Source organism: Spermophilus citellus (assembly GCF_964194105.1).
Source record: "Spermophilus citellus genome assembly, chromosome: 7".
NCBI classification, from domain to species: domain Eukaryota; kingdom Metazoa; phylum Chordata; class Mammalia; order Rodentia; family Sciuridae; genus Spermophilus; species Spermophilus citellus.
Genome location: NC_138188.1, coordinates 65,233,124 through 65,254,043, shown reverse-complemented (window position 1 = coordinate 65,254,043; position 20,920 = coordinate 65,233,124). Strand labels below are relative to the sequence as shown.

The 20,920-nt window shown below is 38.3% G+C and overlaps 2 protein-coding genes across 3 annotated transcripts; one reads left to right on the top strand and one right to left on the bottom strand.

Annotated features, from left to right (window-relative positions):
• Positions 1-520: 520 nt before the first annotated feature.
• Positions 521-14,829, bottom strand: MYNN (myoneurin). 2 transcript variants are annotated; one of them, XM_081300809.1, is made up of 8 exons: positions 14,187-14,829; positions 12,939-13,235; positions 7,602-8,392; positions 5,783-5,942; positions 3,923-4,101; positions 2,974-3,057; positions 1,798-1,884; positions 521-882 (listed from the first exon to the last, which is right to left on the bottom strand). In XM_081300809.1, exons 2-8 carry the CDS (start codon positions 13,202-13,204, stop codon positions 620-622), a joined length of 1,830 nt encoding a protein of 609 aa, XP_081156935.1. In that variant the 5' UTR covers positions 13,205-13,235; positions 14,187-14,829; the 3' UTR covers positions 521-619. The 2 variants fall into 2 exon arrangements, with proteins under 2 accessions (XP_081156935.1, XP_081156936.1); XM_081300810.1 differs by lacking the exon at positions 2,974-3,057.
• A 1,532-nt stretch (positions 14,830-16,361) lies between these two features.
• Positions 16,362-19,286, top strand: ACTRT3 (actin related protein T3). Its single transcript, XM_081300725.1, has 2 exons — positions 16,362-17,759; positions 18,266-19,286. Exons 1-2 carry the CDS (start codon positions 17,560-17,562, stop codon positions 19,182-19,184), a joined length of 1,119 nt encoding a protein of 372 aa, XP_081156851.1. The 5' UTR covers positions 16,362-17,559; the 3' UTR covers positions 19,185-19,286.
• Positions 19,287-20,920: the final 1,634 nt, after the last annotated feature.

Here is a 20,920-nt window from a genome sequence, read left to right as displayed (position 1 = left end):
AGTTTTTAAGAAAAAACAATTCTTTTAGTTTCATTAGAGAAGTTACCTCTAATGGAACATATAATTATAAAAACAGCACAGCTCTTACTCAGTAACTGAATTTTCATAGGTGGAAATATGAAAAAATTTTCCACCATAGTTTATGGTTTGATCTATGGAGCTTACAACACTTTAGGACTGATACTAGCATGGATTTTGTTTAAATTTTGAGCGGAAATGGGGCAGGGGAAGATTAGAAAATCCCACAGGTCAAAACAGAAGCACTACAAACTGACAGACTCTACTTTAATAAATGAAGGCAACTCTAAAATTAAAATAAAAATGGAATTAAGGAGGTTCTAACTTAAAAGAGAATAAAACTAATCCACCCACCCAAGATAGTGCTACCATAGAATTAATTCATTCCTTAAAAAGCTGTGTATATAGTCTAGACATAAAAGCCCCCAAACAAAACAAGCACTGCAGTTATGAATGCAGCATCAGGTGCTTTTACTTCGGTGAATGAAAAGAATGGTCACAATTCAAATGAATGAGAATTTAATATGAATATATGCACCTTACCAGAGATGTTTATGCTTACTACCACAGATGTCTTAGCAATTCCACATTCCTCACAAAGTCAGTACAATTGTTGTAAAAAAATCAACTGTGGTTCTGAATATCCATTGACAGTTGACCTCAACAATGTATCTGATGTAGGAGACTGATTATCTGTGACAGGCAGAAGCATGTGGTGGTCCTCAGTCCCAAGGGGAAGACTTAATGGTAGAGTCATATCAGAAGGCTTCACATCCATAGTTTCTGACAAAGGACTTTTTTGTATTGACTCTTGTTCACTCAAAGTATGATCCTCCATATTGGGATCCAGAGTTTTATCTGTACCTGAAATGGAAGGGGAAAAAATTCACACAATCTTTTTAAAAATACCCCAAATGCCTGAACTACACAAATCTACTTACTGGTCCCAGAACTGCACTAAACCTTCGCAGCTTTGTGTTAGCATTTTCTCTTTTACTGATATACCTGCCTTATTTATACATACTCCATCTGGGTCTCAAGGCTAAGTTTAAGCACCAACTCCATTATAAAAATGGAACTAGTTATTCTAGATAAGAACAAACTTTTTTTTATTTACTTCGTTATACATTTGTAAAGTTTCATATACTGCCTTGTGGCAGCTCTCTCTCACTGCTATATAACAGTCTACCTACGTATGCCTTGAATCTTCAACTAGGCTGTAAATTCCTCAAATTTTACTCCAGTACCTTCTAAATACTGGAAAATAAAAAATTTAAGTGTTTTATTATTCTGTGAACTCAAGTTCAGATAATGGCACTTTCATTTATATTAAGAGGTCAGAAATTCTGCTTTACTCAGGGGGAAAACTTTCTACTATCTTTTTTTCTTGTTTTGTATTGTTTATTTCTTTAGCGATACTGGGGGTTTGAACCTAGGGAAGTTCTACCACAGTCACATACACCCCCAACCCTTTTTATTTTGAGATGGATCTCACTAGGCTGCTGAGGCTGGCCTAGAAAGAACCCTCCTCTACCCATGTCCATTCTTTGAACTCTCTTCATTCCTAAAATCCCTAAAATTAGAACTTTCCTAATACCCCAGAAAAACTATATCACTTTTGTATCTATTATGTCCTACATTTTCCATTTATTTATTAGATTTCTGGTCTTAGTTTTTAAGAACTGATATCTAATTTAAACTGTTAAAATGTACACTCAACATTTTAACGAAACGCAGCAATGGGAGAACAACAAATTTTTTAAATATACAAGTACTTACCAGAATGGACTTTTGTTTTGTGCTTCTTTAAATTTTTAATATCTGTGTAAGAATTTCCACATAATTCACAGATAAATGGTCTTTCTCCTAAAAAGCAAGTTAAAACTTTAATATTCACAAAGCTGTTGAATGTTCAATGTTTATGAATATAAGGCAAAAATCATTATACTTTAAGTTTGGTTTTAATCTACCATTTTAATTGCTTAGTTATAATATACTGAAATGAGAAATTCTATACACATAGGCATTCCTGTACTTCATAGTATATCCCTATTTCAGAAAAATTTGAGTATTTTTTTTTCATTATCTGAAATTTGTTTACAAACCAGAAAGTAACCTACTCTTTTACTTCTATCATTTAGGTACTTACTGAGTGTCAATTTATGCCAGACCCTGGCTAAAAGAGCTAGAGAAAACAATGTAATTATGGTTTCTGCTCTCAGATAGCTTATAAATTAGAAAATTCTTAAATAATGACAATAGGGTACAATATTATAATTCTCTTTTTTCCCTTTTTTGTGGTGCTGGGGATAGAATCCAGGGCCTTGCACACATTAAGCAAGTACTCTATCCCTGAGCCACATCCCCAGCTCTGTAATTCTTTTGAAATAAGAGCGATTCAGTGCTTCACACCATAAACCAAGAAACATGAGAATACAGAAGTTGCCAATAAATTTATTAAATCTCTACTAGATATTCACACTAATCTACTTAAGAATTATGAGGAAGAATTCTTTAAAATAGTATACTTTAAAAGTGGTATTTCCTTTGTTTTAAATATTTTCTTTATATGCTTTTGTACTACTTTTTATAATAAAAATTTCAATGTTTAAATTTATTCCTAAATCTTGCATACAGAAACAGTTTAATAAGAAAATCTGATATTTTCTTGATATTATTGATTCCTTTTTGTTTCTTGGTACATTTGTGTGATTTAATTCAAATCCTATTGATTTCTGGCATATTTCTTGGAAAATCTTTAAAATTCCTGACCAAATTTAATTCATATTTTAAACAAAAAAAGGAAATTAAAATGTTGATATTCATACATTAAAATATTGTTATAGGTAGATTATGACTAGATACCATATAGTTCATAATGGTTTAAAAGCCAAGGTTTACATTAAAAGAAATTAAGAGAGAACAAAAAATAATACGTTCTCCCTAAACACAGACCTGTATGGGATCGAAAGTGTTTGTTGAGCTCTCCTGAGGAAATAAAACTTTTCCCACAAATACCACATATGTATGGTTTTTCACCTAGATGGAAAATAAAAGATAGCGAAGTGGTGTACTATAACCAACATAATATTTGTCAATTACAAATAATCTAAAGTAAGCTTTCTAAAATATTTAAATTAAAACCTATGTTGTATTTTAGAGGTATTTTCAGTGATCCAACTTATATGAATTATTAATAATCATTTTATACTGTTCTTATAAACTGATACTTTTCATATACTGAAACTTTATTCCTACAAATGTCCCTTCTGGTAGAGATGAACTGGGCAAGTAGATTTTTAGGTGATTAAGATTATGTAAATTCATGAATCCATATTTCAGATCTTGCATCTATTATATTATTCAAGGAGAATAAAGCACTTAAGGATGATTCTCTTTTAAAACATACCTTGCCAAAAAATGAGACTCAAATCAACAGTATGCTTCAAGACTGATAATATGCTGCATTATCTGTTTAAGTTACAAATCTCAGAATGTCTGTGTAGGAAAAGTCTTAAGAAGTTTAAATTCTGTACCACCTAAACCTATTCCTACCTCTTAACTTCCCTCCACAATTTACCCAAAGGACATAAATTCTCAAGAGGCTTGGGATGTTTTCTAAAGTTATAAAACATGTCTTAATTCAAGTTTATGTAAGTATCAAAATTACCTCACTGATTTTAATGTGTTACATGATAAAAAATTTCATCCACCTGTATTATTCTAGAAAATGTGTCAGATTTTATATCTAATATTTAGGTGAAAATCACAATAGCTTCAAGAAGTATGAACAGATATCTAACTATAAAATCTATAATCTTCCTTCTATAAAGGGCCAATTCCCCTTTTTTTTTTTTATGTACAACTTTCCTTATTTTAGGCAATCTCTGTGTTAAACTCTTACCTGTATGTTTTCGAGAATGAGTGATAAGAGAACTAGAGACAGCAAATGCCTTCCCACAGGTGTCACACACATATGGCTTTTCTCCAGTATGCCTACGGACATGATAGGTCAGGGTGCTGGCCTGGGCAAATCTCTGTCCACATCTATCACAAACATATGGCTTCTCTCCACTATGCTTCCTGTTGGTAAATAAATATACAATTGTATTCTGTTAAGTAAAACAATTTAGAGGTAAAACTATGCAGCAGTCATTTTGCAAATAATATTTCACAGAGTATTTTATTTCAAATTAAAATCAATAGTTGTTTCAATGTAAAACACTGCCAAAATTAAATGTTAAATAAAATTATTAAGACTTTAGTTCTGAGAGCCAGGAAGTTTTGCTATCATCTTTACATGGTTGCCAGTGAGTTCCTAATACCGCACTTATTTTTATTGGTCTGTTCACTCATTTGTCAAAATTCCTTCCTCAGATCACCAGCACATCCTCATCCATCCTTGCTCCCAGCTGACATCTTGCCTCCTATATCGTTTTGTTTTCCTTCTGGAAACAAATATGAGGATGACAGTTCATCTGAATCCAGAGAGACTATTTGTACAGTACTTGAAATCCTACTCAACGGCATCACTCCTACAATATACCCCATCCTATACCATCCATCCCTGCCACTGGATCACAGCATACAAACAGTATGTCTTCCCTCTTAAAACAAAAACAAACCTGACCCAGCTTATTCCTCCATTTGTCTGTTCCCTTTTACCAAAAATTTGAGTCTCTAAAACTTTTATTTCCATTTCTTCTCTACTCACTTCCTTCTCTACTAACCTCTGCTAATAAGGCTTTTGTTATGAGAATTGCTTACCTCCCATTTCACTAAATTCAAGTAAATTCTTAAGTCTTCATCTCCCTATCACCAGAATTTAAGAGGTGATTATGCCCTTCTGGAATAATTGTCTTCATTTGGATACCAGGGCAGCCCATTTTCCTGGTTTTCCTCTTACACTGGCCCTTCTTTTCTAGTGACTACCTCTGCTGGTTTTTGCACATATCCCAGATCTAAGAGCTCCCTAGAGTACTTCAGGATTTAGTCTTCCCACCTTTTTCTATCCACATTCATTCTCTTGGTGACCATAGACTGATGACTACCAAATTTGTCTCCTAAGCTCCAGACTTAGATAACTAATTGTCTATGGCACATCTCTTGTCAGACGTGTAGTAGTCATTTCAAATTTAAAATTTTCAGAACTGTACTTCTAGACTCTTGAACTCCTTCTTAAACAGCTCTCTCTATAACCCTCCTCCATTAATGTCAGCTCCATCCTTTCAGATCCTCAGGCCCCAAACCTTGAAATCATCTTTGACTCTTCTTACAGAACCTGTATCCAAGCTGTCAACAAATTCTGTTAGTTCTATTTCTAAAATGTCTGGTACCCATCCCCTTGCCTATTATGACCCTGCCCTAAGTCATAATCCCTTCACTTGAATTTTATGAACAGATTCCTAATTGGTCACCCTGTTTCCACTCTTGCAATCTTACAGTCTTTTCCTACTAGAGCAGCCCGAATGATCCTCTTAAAATGCAAGTCATATCACTTGTTTCTCAATCTCAAGAGGTAAAGTTCTGCAATGGCTTATGGGGTTGGGGAGAACTATACCATCCAATCACCATATCACCCTGACCTTATTTCCTAGTTTTTATCCCTTCTTATTACCCTTCAACTACCACATTTTCTGGATTGTGCTAAGAATACTGAAGGCTGGAACCACTACTGTCCTGAATTTTAATATAGCAGTATATTCATAAGATTATGGTGATTAACAAACTTAAAGTTAAACAAGTCATTTTTTGTTTGTATTACCTTGCATGAATCTTGAGATTGCTAGAAGTTGCAAATTGTAAATTGCACGCATCACATTTATAGGGCTTTTCCTCACCATGATGCATGCGACTATGGAAGACTAGCTGGCATTTCTGAGCAAATCCTTTATCACATAATTCACATTTGTATGGCCTCTCACCTGAAGGAGCAAATAAATATGTTAAGAAGGAAAAATTCTGTTTTAGTTGCTAAAGTCATTTAAGTTTTCAAAAGTGTTCATCAACAGTACTAGTTTTGGTATTTAGAAAATGTTAACTGCTGGGCTGGGGATGTGGCTCAAGCGGTAGCGCGCTCGCCTGGCATGCGTGCAGCCCGGGTTCGATCCTCAGCACCACATACAAAACAAAGATGTTGTGTCTGCCGAAAACTAAAAAATAAATATTAAAATTCTCTCTTTCTCTCTATCGCAAAAAAAAGAAAAAAAAAAAAAAAGTAAAGAGGACCTCTTTCCAGACTATTGAAAATATTGGTAGAATAAAATTCAATAATGTTTCTCATTATAATTCATAATAGTGAAAGGTGATTAATAAGAGAAATATATATTGTATATAAAAAAGCATAAATGTAAGTGTACCAATGGTGCTCATACTTTGCCACCAGAAAGAGAACAAGCAAAATAAGGTAAAGGTAGAAACTGACGAAAGAGTGTATATATAATTCTTTTTTTTTTTTTCCTTCTGTACCTGGGATTGAACTCAGGGGTACTCAACCACTGAGCCACATACCCAGCCCTATTTTGTATTTTATTTAGGGACAGGGTCTCACTGAGTTGCTAAGTGCCTCGCCATTGCTGAGGCTGGCTTTGAACCTGTGATCCTCATGTCTCAGCCTTCCAAGCAGCAGGGATTATAGACATGCACCACTGTGCCCATCTAAGAATGTATATATGATTCTTTTTTTTTTTTTAGTTGTAGTTGGATACAATATCTTTAATTAATTAATTGATTTTTTTAATATGGTGCTGAGGATTGAACCCAGGGCCTCGCCCGTGCTAGGCAAGTGCTCTACCGCTGAGCCACAACCCCAGCCCCTGTATATATGATTCTAATAAACATGTTCAGAAGTCAACAAAGGAGCACATAATAAGAGTGGTTGGTAATATGTGAAAACTGGCTTAAGTTGTGATTATATTTTCTCTTACCAGCTGTAATCCTGTCTCTGTTGAATACTCAGCAAGCTAGAACCACGTTTATGCTTATTTTGAGAAAAAAGGGAATAAGGAACTAGCACCTTAGGATTTAAAATGTCAATTACAATAAAACAAACAACCATTAAATACTTGCTTATAATTACAAATAGCTTTCCAACAGTTTAACATTGCTAAATACTTCTATGAATAAAAGAACATGGCAAATTTTGATCATAAGTGGAAAATACTGTATGCTAATATGCTGCCTATAAAAATACTATTTTAGGTCAGGGAATAGATATTTCAGTGGTAGGCTGTATCCTTAGAATATTAAAGGTTCTGGGTTCATTGCCCAGCATCCCCCACCCAAATCCTTGTAGCTATAGTATTTAAAAAAAAAAAAAAAGTCATCTATCCTGGTTCAGTAGCACACTATACAGTGACTAGGAGGCTGAGGCAAGAGGATCACAAGTTTAAGGCCAATCTCATGAACTTAGCAAAACCCTGTCATAAACAATGAAAAAGGACTGGGGATGTAGCTCAATGGTAAAGCACCTATGATTTCAATTCCCAGTACCAAAACAAAAACCACACACACACACACACACACATCCAACAACAACAACAAAAAACAAAGAGTTGAATATTCCCACAGTCAACCAGTCTTACCTGTATGAGTTCTTACATGCGTTTTCAGCTGATTACACTGGGTAAATGCCTTTCCACACAAGTGGCAAACATAAGGTTTCACTCCTTTATGTATTCTCATGTGCCTTCTCAAGCTGCTGGCTTCAGAAAACACTTTCCCACATGTGTTACATGTTGGCTTGGCCTTGGAATACCTCTGATCCAGCTCTTCCCCAGAGTTCTCCAGCTCATAAGGACTCTTGATACTGGCTATATTAGACATAGAGTGTTCTTTCAGAGCACAATTTGGCTGTGATTTTCCACGCTTCCGTTTCACTCTAACAGTTTGTACAATATCTTGTGCAGGAAAAGTATTTTCCACAACTGATGTCAACTCGAGTTCTGAACTGTTTGTCTGTGCAACTTGTTCGACTACAGGTGTGGACAACTTATTTGCATCTAGAAATAATTCAACAGATGTATTCTCTAAAATGTCACTGGGATATTGCACTGTTTTATTCTGCCCTGTTTTCTGGGAGTTGAAAGTTTTTTTCTTCTTTTTAGTTTGAGAAGACTTCTTTGCTAAAGCTCCTCGTTTAGAATTTGCCTGAACTAAATCTGTAGATACTTCTGACTTTTCCCGATTGTTATAATCTCGAAGAGTAAGAAGACAAGTCTGTTGATTCAATTCAATGTTTCCAGTGATACTAGATATCTCCGTAGAAGAGGGATTAGCAATAAAAGCAAAATCTTCCATCTTTATTTTACATTTAGTTACTACCTCTTCCACTTTGAGATAGTCAGCAGCCTGATGAATTTCTTTAACATTCCAACTGTAAGGAAACAAGGCTAAATGACAATATTCTGATCGAAGAAAAACTGTTTTTGAAACAGAGCTACACATATTTTAAAGACCAAATGAAACAGAATACTGAAAAAGTTATAACTTAACAACAAATTTACACAATTTAATTCATTCAAAATAATGTTTAGGCAAAGATCTTCAATTTTACAAAATATGAAAAGATGGAAAATAATGGCTACAGCTGCAGGTGGACCACTATAGGAAAACAATGTTTAATTATCTGGTTGCTTTTAAAAAACCATGGAAACAAAAATAGTTGTTGGCAACTCCTTGCTTCCTCTCATTCACTCTGAAATCTCTTCAGATAGCAACCCAACTTTTCTTAATTGGCAACAGGAAGAGTCTAATGAAACTTGTCTTCAACTATTCTGCCCTGCTCCTCTGGGAGACTTTTAACTGCTTCTAAAACTTCACTGTGTATGTGACTCACCCAGGAATTGTGTTAAATAAAGGTTCAAATTCAGGAAGTCTTTACAGAGCCTGGCATTCTACATTTCTAATATATGCCCTGGTGATGTCAATGCTTCAGGTCCATGGATCATAGCCGAGAAGAACAATGTTTTAGAATGCATTAAGCTCCCTCTAGCAACTTTCCCACATTTTTGGTGATACTCAGAATCCAAGTTGGCTTTACAGTTTGTCATGTTAGAGTTATATAGAAAGACAAGTCACTCTGTTCAGCATTCTAGTTAATATTTACTGAGCATCTAACATGAGTGATACTGAGAGAGATATTAAGAAATATCAAATAGTCCCTGCCTACCACAAGTTTACAATATAGAGAAAAAAATCACTAGATTTGGCTGGTAGTACTAACAAATTAATTTGGGTGAGTCTGCACCTTTGGAAACTCCAATTTTCTAGCTATAAAATTAAGAAAGTTTGTGTTATCAATACTAAAAATATGACCAAAGGGTCATACTGAGTATAGATACAAACAGACCACCTTCAAATAACTTTCCTTACTTGTCATTTCTCTCCTAAATTATTTGGTCCTCTAAGATGATCTCTTCTAATTTTAATTGTAGCTAATAATACTAATATAGTACTGGTAATATTATTACTTTTAGGGCTGGGGATGTGGCTCAAGCGGTAGCGCGCTCGCCTGGCATGCGTGCGGCCCGGGTTCAATCCTCAGCACCACATACCAACAAAGATGTTGTGTCTGCCAAGAACTAAAAAAAATAAATATTTTAAAAAAATATTATTACTTTTAGGACTAAAATTTGAATTTTAATTAAAAATAATAACATCATGAACCTCTAGGATATCTACAAGCATTCTACAGTACCTGCAAATCTCTACCTGTTTCTCATCATCTTCCAATTAAACCTGCCTTGTTTTCTCTTATTCAATCTAGCATTACAAAGTCTTTTAAAAATCTGTATTTTATTGCAAACAATCAATTTTCAGTTCATTACAGATTAAGTAGATTTGTAGGCTAATTTGTAAACCTAACTTCCAGCTTAGAATATTTTATTCTCTCAGAAAATCCATCCCACATTCTTAAACAGATTACAAATAAATTTTTGGTATAGTCTCAGTCTTTCCCCTAGATAAGAAAATATTACCTAAGATATTCTTTTCTTATTGGCCATTGCTATAATTTAAAAATATATAATGACTCTTTGTAATCATGTTAATTCTCTACTTGCAAAATAGCACAAATGCCCCAAATATAATTATATTCACTTTTTATCCAATTTTTTTCTTATGGGTATACAGCATTATCAGTATCTAAAAACATCTTTCAGCATTTTTATTGACTTTATAATGTGTTACTTAAAGTACAATTAATGAGAGACACTACTAGGATAAAAATCAAACTTCCTGTACCACTTATTGTACTTAACTAAAACAGATCTTGTGGTCTTAAATTAATATGCTCTGTGTTGCATAAAATGAACCAAACAACCAGGTCAGGTAGCCTTAAAGGCCTGTAAAACTAGCATTAAGACACATTAATTGTTCAATACTGAAACAGTGACTTATACAAACTATTTGTTTATTTCATAGTTTATAATCTCAGCAACAGTTAAGAGAGCCAGTCAGCATTTGTTTATTTCAATAACTGATCTTTTGCTTTTGTTTACAAACACGAAGTTACAACATCCAGACTTCTATCATTTTTTAATCATTGAAGGTCATCTAATTACTTATTGCCAGCTATATGGCTAAATACTTTACAGAATTGGTTCACTTAATCCTCAGAAGGTGCCTATGAAATCTTTTATAATTCTCATTGTACATACAAATGAAAAATCAGGGGCTAGGGTATAGGTTAGTGGTAGAATGCTTGTCTAACATGCATGAGGCACTGGGTTCAATTCCCAGCACTGGTGAAAGAAAAGAAAGAAAGGAAAAGAAAAGTCAGAGTTCCAAAGAAACTATGTAACTTGTCCAAGATTACAGAGTGTTAGAACTAAGATTCCAAGATTTGACCAAGACAATTTGGCTCCTGAGCCCACTTGATTTTCTATTACTCTGTTTAGGTTTTGTTTGTTTCTGGTACTAGGGATTGAACCCAGGGACAATCTTCCACTAAACCATATGTCCCAGCCCTTTTTTTGTTTGAGTCAGGATATCAAACTTGGATCCTGATGCCTCAGCCTTGTAATCTGAGATAACAGGTACTATGTACCACCATGTCTTTTTTCTTAATAACTAAATTTTATAGCCTTTCTATTTTGGTATAAATCTTCTCTTACATTCCTGGCTGGGCTCAAACAATTAGTTCCCCAGCTCACCAGGAAAGATATGCATCGAAAAAAGACTGAACAAAACACCTGGCTCTTCTTCACATTGCTTCTTTGCATGAAGGCACAAAGAAAGATGCTCTGCAGTGAGTTCAAATCAAGTTAAGATCTTTTCCTGCATAGTTAACCAAGAAAAAGAAACCATTAAATTAAAGGTCAACCAAAAATCACTGGTATGTGGTTATTTTCTATCAAGTATTCTAAAATCTTAGATCAGAGATACCTGCACAATCAACTATTTAGCAAATTTAAGTAATTTATTATGTGAGATTAATCTATGACACTGTTTTGTTCCTTTAATCAAACAGAACTGATTCACTTAAAATTTTCATTTTACCAAAATTTAAAAATAATTCCAAAACAGCATGAAAAGTTTCCTTTTCAAAAGGATGAAGCAGTATCTTGATTCTTACTTTTTAAAGAAGTATAGTTCCATAATAAACTGCAATATAAAAGGGAAGAATTTTACTTAATGTGTACATGTAAATATCTATACAGATCTTCAGGAAAAGAATAAATATATATTAAAAAGTTATAGTGGTTATTAGTGGGTGGCAAAATTTCAGGTATTTTTTCTTTCTAATTTTTCTCTGAAAAATGTGGAATCAGAATGTGGGTGGGGAGTATAGAAGAAAAAAATTAATGTTATTCGTTATTAGAAGGAATAAACTAATGTTTATTGGGGCTTCAAGTAAATTCTCATGTGATCTTCACAACAATATCAAAGTAGTTATTTCTCATTTTTACAGATGGGGAAATTGAAGCCCAGGGAAGTTACAACTTGGTCAAAGAGACACTGATTGGCTGGCAAGATCTCATTCTAAAGCCCATAAATCTATGTCAGAAGATTATGAATAGTCTTGCCTAAGCCTGGGGATGTGGCTCAGTGGTAGAGTTCTTGCCTAGCATGTTTTAGGCCCTGGGTTCAATCCCCAGGATTATCAAGAGATTGGGGGGCGGGAAACTGAGAATAGTCTACTTATATTCTTCTACCACTTTCACAAGTGGTAGCAGTAGGAAAACAGCAAGAATATCATCAGTTTCTCTTTGCTTTATCCTCTCCCCCTTTTCTCCTACTACTACTAAATGTATTGCTATTGATTTTAATTATCTGGTTCATTATGTAGAGAAGACACACAGTGCCTATGTTGTCAGGTCCCTCAGAACCTACTGGTATATGCAGTGACAGCAGAGAGCATTAGAGAAGCATGCTAGCACCAACCTGGTTTAAGCATTAATACGGTGGGTTAATGTTAAGAGATAACAGAATTACTGCCATCTAGGCTCCAGCAAAGCAATTTTCCCGAATCAGGATCAGGAAGCTATCCTGCACACTGCTATTAATGGTTGGCAATGGAAGCACTACTGTATGAGCCCAGAAGTTCTTCCTTCTTCCCCCATCTATACTCCAGATACCTTAAGAAGTAGGAGATGGAAGAAGGGAGAAAGAACAACAGAGGGATATAAAGATCAAAAAGCAAAGGGAAACTGGAATTTATTGTTTAAATTTTGCATTTACAGAGCTGAAATCACAGCCTTTGTTGTGGTTGACAAATGTGCTAAATTTTTGGTTTTTGTGCTTATCAAATACTTGTTAATCCCAAGTCAGTGACACTGACTTCTTTATTAAAAGAAAAACATTGTGTGCATAAATATTTGAAGAATGAATGAAGAGACAGAATAGAAAAAATACAAATGACTTGAGCTCTAAAGACTACTGAGCAGCTTTTAAAACTGAAAATAAAATGTGTACTTTACCTGTCAAGATTTAAAGTTCCTGTGTATATAAACTCCAACAATTTCTGAAATCCATCAGCTTTCACCTGACTCTGATCAAGAAAAACATTGTTTTCAGAAGTGCTTCTGTAGATTGCACCAAAATACTCACTAAAGGAAGCAAGCACATTCCTATGGGCTTTAAACTGGAATTCCCCAATCACTATGGTGCAGTCACAAAGAAAACCTGCTTCCCGTTGTTTGTTCAGTCTCTCTAAAAGGTGCTCACAGTGGTGTGAATACTGCATTTTGATATCAGAATGGGATTTTACCCTTGATCTAAAAGACAAAGGAAAAAAGTAATCAATAACCACAATTTTTCATCAAAGGTTCACTCATTTGAGGGGAGAAGGGACAGAGGACAAAATTTAAAGAAAAAAAGGTCTTATTTTATCTCCTCTGAAAAGACTTTATCAAACCTGTCCAGTTAAAAATGCTGAGAGGCAGTTAGAGGACAGCTAGGGCAACTTAATGAGACCCAAAATAAAAAATGAAAAAGGACTGGGGATGTCAGCCAGTGGTAAAACGACCCGGATTCAATCCCAGCAACAAAAAGGAAAAAAAAAAAAACCTGATAAATGATTTTGTTTTGCCTTGGACACTAACACAATCCTTGCACATAACAACAAATGACTGTGATGAACGTGAATGAAAATACTGCACAAACTGCAAAAAATAAAAATAAAAACCCGCACAATTTCAAGGTTTTACATCAGTTGAACCCTCAAAACTTTCAGTCAGCAAATGGTTAACGGGAAAAAAAATAACAAACTATCAAGAAACAACTCCTTGGGACAGATGGGAAGAAAAATACTTTTTAAAAAATTCCCCTCAAATCACCAAAACTTGTTAGTTTACACGGTGCAGTTTCTCCAAAGCGCGAGGCGCGTGCCCGAGGGGCGGAGAATGCATAGGGCCAAGGGTTGTCAAAGGTTCTGTCACTCGCCCCAGGAGGCCACACCCCTCCCTTCCTACTCCCCCCGGCCTGGCGGCTTCGGAGAGCGACAACAGAAGCCGATTCTTCCTCGGCCTCAACTGCCCTTCCCTCCGCCCGGTTCCCACTCCCGCGAAATCCCACAGCTGAGACAGGCCAAGGCCACCACGGGGGCTGCTTCGCACAGCATTCCACCTTCGCCCCGACCAGCGCTAGAACTCCAAGAAGCCTGCCCTCCCATGGCCCAGGGTCTGGAGAGAGCGGTGACGGGGGTCTAGGGTGAAGTGGGCACTCACCGACGGCCACCCAGGGGGAACAGTTTCTTCACTGTCTCTCCGCCATCTTGGGAGGACGTCACCGCGCCACGCTCCGCCTCTCCCTTCTTCCTCCACGGCAGCGTCACATCCGGCTCCGTAGTCCCGTAGTAACTCCGGAGGCTCTGTTGCCGTGGAGGTCCCACACAGGCCAAGGCCGACAAGCTGGCCCGTAGAAGCCTGACTCCCCAGCATGCCAGGCGTCCCCGAAACAGCAGGCACCGGGGATGCGAGACCTAAAGGCTGGTTCACAGTGCCGCACCCTTCTTCCTCATTTGAGCTCTCTGGCCGACAGTCAGCCTGTATCGGTCAGCCCGACTCTGGACCGAGGCCGGGCAGCCTGCACCGCCAGTCTCTCGGGAGACCACGCTGCGCACTGCATGCTGGGGCTTGTAGTTGCTTGTCTTCTCCCGTCATCCTCCCTCCCGGCCCAGCCAGTGGAAACTGCTGCTTTATGTACTCTGGCTCTCGGCCGTGGGGGCTGTTAACGCAGAGGGCGAGCACCCCCTTCCCTTTTACGTACCCGAAGTCTCTTGGGACCCCCTGGGTTTTGTTTGTGCCAGCCAACTATAGCTCTGTTTCCAGGATGCCTTACCTGGTGAAAGAAGTCTGATACGCACGAAAGCAAACCAAAGCAGTAGAACACACTGGGCATGCGCAGCATCAGAGGAAGGTGGGCTTTATACCGGAAAAGGTTTTCCAACGTCTAGACCCGAGTAATTTTAATACAATTATTTACTTCGAGTTTGGGGTTAGTACAGTTAGGGAAAAGGCTATCAATTATGTCTACAATATACAAAAGTATCAAACAATAAAATGAGCCTTACTGATGTGTTAGGGTGGATTCTTTCCTATTAACTGTGGATATCATGAATCTCAAAACTACAACTTAAATATTTATTTTATCTTGTGGTACAGGGCTTGCCTCGCATGTGTGAGGCACTGGGTTCAATCTCAGCACCATGTGTAATCAAATAAATAAAGGTCCATCAATAACTAATAAAATATTTTTTAAAAAAAATTCTGCGTCAGCCCGCGCTGTTATGCACGCCTGTAATCACAGCGGCTTTGGAGGCTAAGGCAGGAGGATCTGAGGTCAAAGCCAACCTCAGCAACTTAGCGAGGCGCTTAGCAACTAGGTGAGACCCTGTCTCAAATTTTTTAAAAAGAGCTGGGGATGTGGCTCGATGGCTAAGCATCCCTGGATTCAGTCCCCAATACCCCTACCAATAAAAAGACTTTAAGGAATTTAACCTGTGACTTTATTTTGAAGGTTAATCTCAACTTGAATTATTTCCTCTTCTTTCCGTGAGATTTTTTCTACTAGCTTCTTCCTGCTCTATGGATTTCCTCTTGTATGAATCAAATTTGTGAATAAAACCACAGCCGTTATGTAAGAAAAAAAAATCTTGGACTGGTTCTGTCTTAATTATATCTTTTTTCTTGATTCCATTAGGAAGGGGTCAGAACAATAATTTATTGAGAAATACTTATAAACTTAATATGACACTATATATAGTACAAATTCAATTTTTTAGAATCTGGGGCAGTTCTTTCATGTGGCGAGTCTCCTACTAAAACATTTGGTGAATGAATCAAATAACGCCAAACTGAAAAGTTCAGACTCTCAAAAGTTCTGCAGAGTTGTTATAAAAATCACATGCATGGAAAAAGTGGATACTTAAAAGTGGATACTTAATTTTCATCTTTGCTTTGTTACTGATTTAAAAAAAAAAAAAACCAACCTTGCTGTTGTTTCCGCCCGGTTTCGAACCGGGGACCTTTCGCGTGTTAGGCGAACGTGATAACCACTACACCACGGAAACCGAGCTGTTGGCGGGCTTCCTCAAAGTCCCTGAAGTCTATGTGGCAACATGCAGTTTGACCTAAAGGAAATGGAATTGTTTTAGTATGTAATGGACAACAATATGTATATATAAAATAACAACAATCACCCAGAAAATAAAACCACATGTTCAATTGAACAGTACTCAAAGTATTTCGAAAGTTCGAATTTGAGTTGATTTCCTTGCAGAGCTCCCGGGACCGCTGTAAAACTCAGGCACCCGCTAATTGCCAGTTCTTTGGGCACACTTAAAAACCCATCCCCACCCTTCCAGAGCGTCAAACTGTTCAGAATCCCGGGCACGTCCTGGGGCTTTCTTTTTGGGAATGCGATCCCTGAGCGGATACCCACGTTCCAAAGCCCGCGACGGGTCGCTTCTCCGACCCCCAATGCTCTTAGTCAGCCAGAGACAAAGCAAACCTTTCGGCCTCGTGGAAGAACGTGTAAATACCGTTTTGATTTCCTTTTAGCGCTCCTGAAGACCAACCAGAATTTCTAATTTGTGTACTTCTTTTAAAATTCCCTAAAGGGTGTGCCAAACCAGACACCAAGTACTTTGTTTTTGAATACGCAATGTACTTTTTTTCTCATATGACCTGCGTATGAACCTCACTTAAACTACAAAGAGGCAGACGCATGCTTATGCCTAACAATCAAGACTAAAGACTAAGCTTCCAAAAACCGAGGGATATAATGCGAAGACATTGCTATTTAAACCAAACCAAAAGAAAAAGGAGGAGGTGTTTTGTTGTTTGGTTTTTGGAGGGGAACACTGTAGAGATTGGACCCACGGGCGCTCTATCACTGAACTACACCCTCGGCCCTTTTTATTGACAGGGCCTTGCTAATTTGCTCAGGCTGGTTTCCAACTTCTGCGATCCTCCTCCCTCAGGCTCCGAAATGGAACTTCAGGCGACCGCGTCCGCAACCCGCTTGATAATTTGTTTTAATTGCGTACATTTTTAGAAATCCCAGGCAAGAAATTAAAGGGAGCATTGCAGAGTGCAGAGAAACAATAAAGTGTCTAAAACTCGGCAATTTTCTTTTCCTAAAAGTTGAGCCTTTCAGATACAGGACAGTGCCTCCCATGCTGCGACAACTTTCCCAGTTTCCAGGGCGCCTTCCAGAGCTTTCCGCGGACTCTAAAACGCACACGCGTTAAGTAGAATTCTAGGACTTTGGGGAACAATCTGTTTTCGTGGTTTTTCAGAGTGTTGAGAATGCACCTGTGAAGGGGTAGATTTGCTATCTTTGGGGGTTTTTTCCTAGTATTTTGGTATTCCGCGATTCCAGGAAGCGGAGGAGTGGCAGTCGCAGGCTGCACCGCGGGGCTCACCGCGGGAACCCGTCCGTGGGCCTGGCGCGCTCCGGACCGGCGGCCCGCAGCCGCGGGGCTCCGACAGGACTGCGCGGTGCAGGGCCTCTGTGACGCGGCGTTCCAGGCCGCTGGCCTGGCAGAGCCCAAAGAAGGCGCGGCCAGGGACAGCAGGCGGCTACGGCGGCGGCGCCATGAACTGCTACCAGCTACCAGTGGTGATCGACAACGGCTCGGGAGTGATCAAGGCCGGCCTGGCCGGGAACCGGGAGCCGGACTTTGTCTACCCGAACATCGTCGGCCGCGACAAATGTCAGAACTTGGCGGCGGACGGCGCGCTGGAGCTGTGGCTGGGCGACCAGGTGCAGGAAAGGAGACATTCGCTGTCCATCAGGTACTCCCTCCTCCCTCCTCCCCGCGGGCAGGGCGGGCCGCGAGCCTAGCGAGAGGGGGCGGGCTTCGGTGAGAGAAAGAAGGGAACACCGGAAAGCCTCAGCCTGAGACCTAAGGTACCAAACATCTAAAGGCTTTTATTTGTTCTCTGTATCTACACAGACTTATTCAAACGTGTAAATAAAGCTATATCTCACAATATACAAGTTCCTTTAATGGTGTTACATAATTTATGGTGCTGTTTGTCATTTGGAGTTTTATCTTCAAATAACTAAATAGTATAACTACTTAAGTTATACCATAATTTGGGAATTTTCCAGTTTTTTAAAATTCCAGTTGTATAACTGCAACAGCCGCTTCGGCTGACAGTTACCTCCTCTGAGAGGCTGTAGCAATTACTGCCTAGAAAGGGATACCAATATATTATACAGGGACTAGTCAAGGTCTGAAGAAAGCAGAAACTGGGAAAATTAAAACCTACCATTTATCTTATTGCTCTCCCTACAGCTATCCTGTGGAGCGTGGTGTCATTACTTCCTGGGGGGACATGGAGATTATGTGGAAGCATATCTATGACTCTAACCTGAAACTAAAGCCCTGTGATGGCCCAGTCTTGATTACAGAGTCAGCACTGAATCCACTGGCCAACAGGCAAAAAACCACTGAAGTATTTTTTGAACATCTGGGTGTTCCTGCCTTCTATATGTCCATCCAGGCTGTGCTGGCTCTCTTTGCCGCTGGTTTCACTACTGGCTTGGTGCTGAATTCAGGTGCTGGGGTTACTCAATGTGTACCCATCTTTGAGGGTTATTGTCTGCCTCATGGTGTAAAACAGCTAGATCTGGCAGGCTTTGACCTTACCAACTACCTTATGATGCTACTGAAGGACCATGGCATCATGCTGCTTAGTACTACAGACAAAAAGACTGTTGAAAGCATTAAGGAAACCTCTTGTTATGTGGCAACAGACTATGAAGAGGAAAGGGCCAAGAAACCTGAGTGCATAGAGAAAGTTTACCAACTACCTGATGGGAAGATCCTCAAGCTCCATGACCAGCTCTTTCGTTGTCCAGAGGCCCTCTTCTCTCCGTGTCTCATGAACCTCGATGCCCCTGGAATTGACAAGATGTGCTTCAGCAGTATAATGAAATGTGATGTGGATCTGAGGAATTCCTTCTTCTCCAATATTATCCTTGCTGGGGGATCAACCTCTTTCCCTGGTTTAGACAAGCGGCTAATTAAGGATATAGCAAAGGTGGCACCTCCTAATACCTCAGTGCAGGTTACAGTTCCCCCAGAAAGGAAAATATCAGTGTGGATGGGAGGGTCTATTCTTGCATCCCTGTCTGCTTTTCGGGACATGTGGATCACTGCTGCAGAATTTAAAGAAGTTGGACACAATATAGTACACCAAAGATGCTTCTAAAATACAGATAAAATGGTCAGAAGAAAATGTTTTGAGTATTTGTGGCAGAAAACTTTGGATATTATGTTTCTGGGAGAACAGAAAATATTTCAATTATTGGGATGTCCATGTCTGTTGCATTTCTATAATGGGGGAAATAAGAATGGTGATAAGGATGGAAAAATTGATACTTATTGAGTAGAACCAAGATAAATGCTATAGGAAAAACTATTCTTGACCTTGGGGAGCCTATGTTTCCCTTGGCATGAGACCAATAGGTGGTACAATGTGCTATGTGTCAGATGAGTGATAAGATTTAAGTTTTGCTGAAGTTTAGGGAAAGAAGGTTGCTCTGGTGAGGAAAGTCTTCATAACAGAGGTATAACATCATGGATGGGGTGGTATTAGATAGATGTTACAGTGGTTAGTGGGCAGATATCCAGGTGAGCATCCTGGATATGAACAAAGCATATTCAAGGCACGTATAATAGACAGGTTTCATTAAAATGAAGAGCTCATAGGGATCAGAGTGAGAGCTATGACTAGAAAAGTAAATTAAGGCAAAGACTTAAAGGTTTTAAGTGTTAAATGACTTTTAGGGAAAGATTTAAAAGTAGTAGACATAAGGAAATTATGTTAAAGTGAATGTGGGAGTAGTTTGGAGAATAAATTAGACTGGGAAGGCCCTGGAGATTCAGTGATCTCATTTGGTAAGTTATATAAAGTAGTCATCCCTTTTACTCCAGATTAAGAGCAATGGGAATTAAAAAGAATAAAATTATGAAAAACTGACAAAACTAGGTATCAAGTTAGATATGAAAGGGAAAAGAAGTTCTGAAATGACCTGGGTAGCTGAGAGAATGGTGATAGTATTGACATATAATTCAAAGTTTTTAGCATATGATTTGTGAAAAGTACTGTGCCAAGTGTAATAAATGCTAAATCAGGAATCAGATTCTGTCCTTAAGATGATGAGACTGAGTACAGTGGCATGAACTAATAGTCCTAGGTTCTCAGGAGGCTGAGGCAGGAAGATTGCTTGAGCCCAGGAGCCGAGAGCCAGCCTGGGCAACATAGTGAGACCTCATCCCCGCACTTTAAAAAAAATATGTGTATTAGTTGTTGATGAACTTTTAAAATTTTATTTATATGTATATGATGCTGAGAATTGAAGCCAGTGCCTCACACGTGCTAGGCAAGTATTCTACCACTGAGCCACAATCCCAGCTCTAAGACCTCATCTCTTAAACAACAAACTCTGGCAACCTCGTAGAACAGACAGAATTCATTTATACCTAAATTATAATAATACATGGTAAAAAGTGATTTAGTGTCCCATGAGAAGTATAAAATGCTCTAAGGATCCAATATTAGTTGAGAGCTCAAGGAAGACTTTCCAATAGATTTGGGGCTAGGCTTGAAAGACAATGAGAATTTATACCTAATGGAGTGCCTTTCCATGAGAATTTAGGGGCAAAATGTGTGGGTTTAGGTGCAGACTCTGCCAGCTACCAACTGCATGACTTAAAGCAAGCTGTTTAAACTTTATTTTTATTTATTTATTTGTTTGTTTGTTTTTGGTACCAGGGATTGAACTCAGGGTCACTCAGCCACTGAGCCACATCCCCAGCCCTATTTTTGTGTTTTTTTAGAGACAGGGTCTCACTTCATTGCTTAGCGCCTCACCATTGCTGAGGCTGGCTTTGAGCTTGTGATCCTCCTGTCTCAGCTTCCTGATCCACTGGTTAAACTTTATT